This window comes from Gossypium arboreum, chromosome 1 (assembly GCF_025698485.1).
Source record: "Gossypium arboreum isolate Shixiya-1 chromosome 1, ASM2569848v2, whole genome shotgun sequence".
In the NCBI taxonomy this organism is placed as follows: Eukaryota; Viridiplantae; Streptophyta; class Magnoliopsida; order Malvales; family Malvaceae; genus Gossypium; species Gossypium arboreum.
In genome coordinates this window covers 75,135,696-75,144,238 of record NC_069070.1, presented here as the reverse complement: position 1 = coordinate 75,144,238, position 8,543 = coordinate 75,135,696, and the positions used below count along the sequence as shown (strand labels likewise).

The 8,543-nt window shown below is 33.3% G+C and overlaps 1 protein-coding gene across 1 annotated transcript; it reads left to right on the top strand.

The window, feature by feature from the left end:
• The first annotated feature begins 1,303 nt into the window (after window positions 1-1,303).
• LOC128280854 (rhomboid-like protein 14, mitochondrial) lies at window positions 1,304-3,768 on the top strand. The gene is made up of 2 exons (XM_053019461.1): window positions 1,304-1,917; window positions 3,669-3,768. The coding sequence occupies exons 1-2, from the start codon at window positions 1,699-1,701 to the stop codon at window positions 3,684-3,686; spliced, it is 237 nt and encodes a 78-aa protein (XP_052875421.1). The 5' UTR covers window positions 1,304-1,698; the 3' UTR covers window positions 3,687-3,768.
• The last annotated feature ends 4,775 nt before the right edge of the window (window positions 3,769-8,543 follow it).

Below are 8,543 nucleotides of genomic sequence, written 5' to 3'. Positions count from 1 at the left end.
TGGGCTATTTCTATTAATCTTTGTCCAAGGTGAGTTGTATCTGGCTTCAATTTTGCATTTTGCGTTTTATAGGCAAGATCTTTTGTTGTAAGCATTTCAAGCATAACTCAAAACCAATTTGCAGATTTCTAGAGTGTAGTATACTTACCTTTAATTTTTACAAGAGGAACTGATTTTCAAGCTATAAACTTTTATTGATATTTAAAGTTACAAAGGATTACAAGATAAAGAAAAAAAACCCTAAAAATTCATTGAAAATAAAATACTATCTATAGCTTATACATAAGGTAGGTGCAGAGGACCTTCCTACTTGACACGTGTTTAATACTTTTCTTTCCTTTTTTTATTTTTAATTTAATAGAAGATTGGTTAAATATAATTTTCATCTCCTACTTTTTGCATTTTATAGAAAATTACTCAAATATTACTTTTGGTCCCTCTACTAGACTTAAAATTAGATTTAATACTTATACTTGGATTTCTACAATAATTTCATCCCTATTTTTTTATAATGTTTAGTCCAAATAGTTAATATTTAAAATACCACTCCAGCAAATTTAACAAAAAAATTAATGGTGTTAACAATTAGAGTTGAATTTTAGATTCAAAAAGTAGAATAACTAAATTCTTAAAATAAAAAATATAAAGACTAAATTATGAATGCACAAAGAGTGCAAAGACCAAGTATATTTTAACTTTCAAATTTTATTTTATAATTTAATTAAAAAGTAAATAATCAAACAGAAAACGTGGTAGGAGCCACACTAATGTTATATATTGTGAGGACTCAACTGTTTTGTTAAAATTGAATGGTGTAAGTATAAATATTGTATTTATTAATAATAAAAATGAAATGATATAATTTAAAAATATTTATGATTATATGAAAATTTAGATTAAGTTTAGTGATCCAAAGTGAAAATTACCCAATTACTAATTAAGAGATTGTTAATCGTTCCAAACGCAGAGAGCGTGAGTGACTTGATCATTTGACCTGATACGTAAACGACATATGGTGATGTCATGCTAGGGACATTGTAGTCGGGGTCCCACTCTGGATAAGCCCTACTTTATAAGGCTAGAAGATCTTGTTTCATCATTGGGTTTACCTAATGTGCTCTAGCTATGCGCGTGATAGTTCATCGCCCTAATTGTAGTTACAAAATGAATTGAGAGGACATAAAAAAAAAGGCAGGAAATAAAATGAGAAGCAATTTATAATAATAACAATAAGGTTTTGATTGTACGGTAGAAGTGAAGTTTGGGATATTATTCAAATTTATTTTGATTTAAACTTAGGCTTCGTTTGTTTGCTTGTATTTTGTTTTCTGGAAAACATTTTTATCATTTTCCACCATTTATTTGGTGGAAAACAAATTCCCACTGTAAAAGCTTTTCCAAAATTGGGGAAAATTGGCTCCTTCTTTAGGGAAAATGTCTTACACTTTTTCTTTCAGTAAGACATTAAGTGTAAGACATTTCCCAAAACACAGGAAAATTTTTTTCCCCTTTCCTCTTCCCCTTCTCCTTCCCCTTAGATTGCAAAAGAGAAAAATTTACAAATAGAAACTGAAGGAAGAGTCTGGAAAAGGCAATGCTAAGCATATATAGCAAGAAAGATTCTCTTTCTTTTAATCTTTCATTGAATTTTTTTTTATTGATTCACAAAGTGAAAATTAAAGACAAAAACCATAGCTGATGGACAGGGGAAGATGGAAGAGAGGGGTGGTGTCTCATGGAATGCTGTCGTTGTTAGCTCTTCACCCCGTCAACGAATATTATCGACTGCCGTGGAAGCCGCCAGTCACTGCCGTTCTTCTCGCCGCCAACACTCTGATTTTTCTCAGGCCTTCTTTTTTAGATTCTCTCCTCCCTTTTGTTGATGAGGTTTGGTTCAATCCTCATCTTATTCTCAAGGTACGCTACGTTTACTCTTTTTCTTTTTCTTTTTCTTTTTCATTTTTTTCTTAATTATTGTTTATTTCATCCTATCAATTAGGCATTACAGTGCATGATTTGTAACGCCTAAGGAAAAATCAATAATCAAGTAAGAAATATTATGAATTTGGAGAAACATATAAAGATTTAGGAAATCATTAAGAGAAACCGTGGATTGATCAATCAGAAATATGAAAATTCTAAAAATTAGAGGAAATTATTTACCTAATTTACGAATTATGATCAATTCTCAAGTATATCAATGCTCAGTAAATTAGTTTTCTTCCTTGCAAAATTGTGTGCTACAACATTGATATACTATCAACTAGATCAAATTATTTGAAAAGGAAAAACAAAATTAAGGCATTAATGCAAATCAAATGGTAAGAAAACAAAAAAAAAAACATAATGGAAGAAACCCTTTGAAAGCATATCCATTGAGAGGGTTCTTTGAATGTCAGTGAGCCTTGTTCCTTTTAAAAATGGTTTTAGATTTATAATTAATCCCTTGGCATAGAATGGCTTGAATCTACTTCATAAGTATCCTTTCTTTTTTCTTGTGTTTTACCAATTGTTCAAAGCTGATGCCTCGTTTTAGCTTCGAAATCCATAATTTTGTGAATTTAGGTATCTTAGGCACTTGAATATTACAAAGTTTTCCTTGTTCATCTGTTGATTTTGGATTCTCATCGTTAAATTCAAAAAATAAAATAAAAAAAAGAGAGAAAGGGTAAATGAAAATGGTGCCGGCTCAAACCTTGCCTTCTTCACAGAAATAAGAGCATCTAGAAGCTGGGAAGCGTAGGGTACATCTTTTTGTTCTTAATTTTTTTCCCTTTATTGGTTGATTTGATGATTTCTTTCTATTTTGAAATATGATTTTCGATCTAGTAAATGGTTTGGTTACTATATAGTTAGCTATTTTGGTTATCGATTTCGGAATAGGACTAGAATTTGCGGTCTATTTTGGTATTTTCATATATGATCTGTAATATATTTGCATTGTCTTGCAATTCTTTGGTAGATCATGTTCGAAATTGATGGTATATAGAATCAATTATTTTGTTAGATTACAACTTTTGGGAATTTCAATACTTTTATTTAAATCTTTGCAACTGCCTAAGGTGCTGCTATTGGAGCTAAAAATATAACCAATTTTTTTTGGTTTTTCTTCTTAAATTGGATTTGAGAGTTCACTTTTGTCATTATGTGCTTTTGTTTATATTCAAGCTGAAAAAGATGAAAAAGCTTATCTACATTTGACACTCTAATAACAGTGATTTCAGATGAAGAGTGTATTTAAGTTGCATAACGATAGCATTGCAGTTTAAGGTTGCCTATATGCGTTTGTGCCTGAATGAAGTGTCTTATTTCTACTTCTATTTTGTGATGCATTGAATCTATTTTGGTTGTTTAGAACTCTTCTTCTGATTTTTTTCAGTAGTCATTCATGTTCTACTAACTAGGGCTGGTAAACAAAAAGAACTCCCATTCTAGATTTCTATGTTTTGTCTTTGAATGCTGTGCCTTTTCCATAGTTTGAAAAGTTAATATCCTCCTAAACCGTCCATTTGGTTGATTGGATTTTGTATAATTTTTATTTTGATTTATGCTTATAATAAAAGTTTTCAGTTAGATTTTATTACATAAATGGGTTTTTGCAAATGAAAAATAATTATTTAGAGTATGTTTACCGAGTACTGTTACAATTGATCCCTTCTTTCTTGCAGCTGGAGGAATTCCGTTAGAAAAAAGCAGTCGAGAAACCAATAAGGCAGCATATACCCCCCAAACCAATGTTTCTGATGTTAGCTTAAATGAAAAACAGCAATTAGAATAACTTGTTGTTAGCTTAAATGAAAAACTCTGCTCAATCTACCTCTCGAAGCTAATTGTTACTAATGAGAATATCTTGGAGAAGAAGCATGATTTTTACTCTACCAAATAGAATGAGGATTTTGCTACTTTGGAGCAGGTAGTCACATTTTCTATTCTTGGGGTGCCACTATGTCTAGGTTTCTAATAATTATTGTGTTTTATGGTTCATCCCTTGGGCAAGTTATACTGCTTATGTTAGAATTAAATGACTTGAATCCTTATTTAAATAAAATATAGTGGTAAAATAAAATAAAAGTAAAATCCATATAGAACTACACTTCTTTTATTTTATTTTAGAATAAGGTTTTTAAACTTATTAAACTCCATCTATTTTATATTGATTAGAATAAGATGTTTCAATCTTACTAGAATATGGTTTTACAAGCTTATAAATAGACATAGTCTATTCCTCTTATAATTATTCAAATTCGACATAGTAAATTTTCTTCCCCTTTGCCCATGGTTTTTTTCCCAAAAAAGTTTCCACGTAAAATCTGTGTGTTCTTTATTTTATTTTTATTTTTATTTTATTTTATTTTCACAAATTGGTATCTGAGCTTCTGGGTAGTTCATCTCGATCACGGTAATGGCGTCTTTTGAAGTATGAAGTTCCGCTATTGGATCGCAACACCAGATTTGTGTTGTGGCAGAGTAAGATGCAAGCAGTTCATGCGCAAATGGATCTAGAGGATACCTTTCTAGGGATAGATAAGATGCCTTCGACATTAACAGATGAAGAGAAGAAGCATAAGGATCGAAAGGCATTAACACAATTACATCTACATTTGTCCAACGAAATTTTATAGGATGTGATGAAGGAGAAGACCGTTGCTGCATTATGAAAGAGGCTGGAACAAATATGTATGTCAAAAATTCTAACAAGCAAGTTGCATATGAATCAACATCTTTATGCTCATCGTTTAGAGAAAGGTAGGTCTATACACGAACACTTAACAGTGTTTAAATAAATTATCTCAAACTTGGAGGCCATGGAGGTTTAATATGATAAGGAAAATCGAAGGTTGATTCTACTTTGTTCGTTGCCCCCGTCTTATTCAACCTTTAGAGACACGATTTTATATAACCGCGAGTCTCTCACAGTTGATGAGGTTTATGATTCTTTGACCTTGTATGATAAGATGAAGCATCTTGTGGCTAAACTCGACTCTTAGGGAGAGGGTCTCTTTGTTCGTGGGAGACAAGACCGGAATGCTGATGATGATCGTGGAAGGGCACAGGAATGGAATCCTCGCAATAAATCTAAAGGTAGATCGAAATCTTCAAATAGAGGTAAAACTTGTAACTTCTACAAGAAGAAAGGACATATTAAATCTGAGTGCTATAAGCTACAGAACAAGATTAAAAGGGAGGCTGCGAATCAAAAGGGAAAACAACTAGAAAATTCAGGTGAAGTTGATGTTGTAGAAGACTACAGCGATGGTGAACTTCTAGTCGATTCTGTCAACAATTCTAAAGTGAGCGAGGAGTGGATACTTGATTCAGGCTGCACCTTCCACATTAGTCCCAATCGGGATTGGTTTACAACTTACGAAACAATGTTTGGAGGTGTTGTTTTGATGGGAAATAATGCTTCATGTAAAATCGCAGGTGTTGGAACAATTAAAGTTAAGATGTTTGATGGAGTTTTCAAAACACTGAGTGACGTACGACATGTTCAAGAATTGAAGAGAAATTTAATTTCGTTGAGTACTCTTGATTCAAAAGGGTATAGATACACAGGTGAAAATAGCGTTTTAAAGATTTCCAAAGGTTCTTTTATTATAATGAAAGGGCAGAGAAAGACTACCAAGTTATATGTTTTGTAGGGTTTTACTGTTACCGATGGTGCAGCTGTCGCTTCCTCTTCCTTTTCAGTTGATGATATTACTAAATTTTGGCATATGCGCCTAAGGCATATGACTGAGAATGGCATGGCAGAATTGAGCAAAAGAGGACTTCTTGATGGGCAAGGAATTTGCAAACTGAAGTTCTGTGAGCACTGTGTTTTTGGGAACCAAAAGAGAGTTGATTCACTAGAGGAATCCATAACACGAAGGGAATGTTGGTGTATATTCATTCTGATCTATAGAGGCCATCCAGAGTGCCTTCGAGAGGTGGAGCTAATTTTATGCTAACTTTTATTGATGATTTTTCCAAAAAAGTTTGGGCATTCTTCCTAAAGTAGAAAAGCGATGTGTTTTCTGCATTTAAGTCTTGGAAAATTATGATTGAAAAATAGATGGGAAAACAAATAAAATATCTTCGCACAGACAATGGCTTAGAGTTCTGTTCTAATGAGTTTAATAGACTATACAAGTCAGAAGGGATCGTGAGACACTTGACAGTTCGTCATACTCCACAGCAAAACAGTGTTGCAGAACGAATGAACAGAATGATCATGGAGAAGGCTCGATATATGTTGTCAAATGCCAACTTACCAAAGTCATTTTGGGCAGAAACAGCCTCTACTGCATGTTTTTTGATCAACTGATCTCCATCTGTTTCCATTGAGAAAAAGACTCCACAAGAGGTATGGTTTGGTAATCCTGCTAATTATTTTGACTTAAAGATCTTTAGGTGTCCTGCGTATGCTCATGTTGATAATGGAAAATTGGAATCGAGATCCATTAAATGTGTTTTTCTTGGTTATAAAGTCGGTGTAAAAGGTTATAAGTTATGGTATCCTGAAAATAGAAAAGTTGTGATTAGCAGAGATGTCGTTTTTGATGAAACTGCTATGCTACCTAACTTATCTCTTAAAGACTCTTCCAATAAAGAAAATCAAAAGTAGGTGGAGCATCAGATTAATACAGGGTCGACTCCTCAAGCTAGTACAAAAATTGATAATAGAGTTACTTCTTTACCACAATACTCTATTGCCAAAAATAGAACTAGAAGAGAAATTAAACCTCCAAAGAAGTATGTCGAGGCTGATCTAGTTGCTTATGTTTTAAATGTGGCTGAAGATATAGATGCAAACCGAGAGCCATCTAATTATTCTGAGGCAATTAGCTGTGAAGACTCAGAAAAGTGGATGTTTGCTATGCAAGAGGAGATGGAATCACTCCACAAAAATAGAACATGGGATCTTGTGAAACTTCTTAAAGGTAAAAAGGTTGTTCATTGTAAATGAGTGTTTAAAAAGAAAAAAGGGACTCCAGGAGTTGAAGAACTCAAATATAAAGCAAGGCTTGTTGCAAAGGGCTATAGTTAAATTCCAGGAGTGGACTTCACAGATGTGTTCTCCCCAGTTGTGAAGCATAGTTCGATTTGAGCTTTGGTTGGTATTGTTGCCATGCATGATTTGGAGCTTGAGTAGTTAGATGTAAAAACTGCATTTTTGCATGGAGAACTTGAAGAAGACATTTACATGCAACAACTAGAGGGTTTTAAAGTCTCAGAAAAAGAGGACTTTGTTTGCTTGCTGAAAAAGTCTCTTTACGGTTTGAAACAGTCACCAAGACAGTGGTACAAGAGGTTTGATTCCTTTGTGACTTCTCATGATTTCAAAAGAAGTAGTTTTGACAGTTGTGTTTACTTTAAGAAAAACAGTGATGGTTTTTTCGTGTATCTACTTCTTTATGTTTATGACATATTGATAGCAGTAAAAGATAAATGAGAGATAAGAAAGGTCAAAGCCCAACTAAGTGAAGAATTTGAGATGAAATATTTGGGACCACAAAGAAGATACTTGGTATAGAGATTCTTACAGTTAGAAAATCAAGTAAATTGTACTTAAGTCAGAAGTAAATTGTACCTAAGTCAAAAGGGTACATTGAGAAAGTTCTTTGCAAGTTCAATATGCAGAGTGCTAAGCCTGTTAGTACTCCTTTAGCAGCCCATTTCAGACTTTCATCAGCTTTTTCTCCATAATCAAATGATGAGGTTGAGTACATGGCACATGTTCTATACTCTAGTGCAGTGGGATCTCTCATGTATGCTATGGTTTGTTCACGTCTAGATTTATCATATGCAGTCAGTGGAGTTAGCAGATACATGGCGAATCCAACTAAAGAACACTAGAAAATAGTTTAGTGGATTTTAAGATACTTATGAGGTACTACTAATGTCTGCTTATAGTTTGGAAGAACTAGAGATGGAGTCATTGGGTAAGTTGATGTTGATTTTGCTGGAGACCTTGATAGAAGAAGATCTCTCACAGGTTATGTCTTTACAATCGGAGCTTGTGCAATTAGTTGGAAAGCCACTTTGCAAACTACAGTCGCTTTGTCTACCACTAAAGCTGAGTACATGGCGATTACTAAGGCTTGTAAAGAAGCTATTTGGTTGAAGGGACTCTTTAGTGAACTCAATGAAGACCTTCAAATTAGTACAGTATTTTGTGACAGTCAGAATGCAACTTTCCTTACAAAAGATCAAATGTTTCATAAGAAAACAAAACACATTGATGTTCGGTATCATTTTGTTCATGATATTATTGCTCGTGGTGATATTGTTGTGAGCAAAATTGGTACTCATGAAAATCCTGCAGATATGATGACTAAGTCACTTCCTATAACCAAGTTTGAGCATTGCTGAAACTTGGTTGGTGTTCATTGTTGAAGTTAAACCCTTAAGGGGTTTTATGGAAGAGGTGAAGAACTTGTTCGTTGAGAGTTCGCAATGAAGAACTCGTTCATTGAGAATTCATGTCAAGATGGAGATTGTTAGAATTAAATTACCTGAATCCTTATTTAAATAAAATACAGTGGTAAAACAAAATAAAA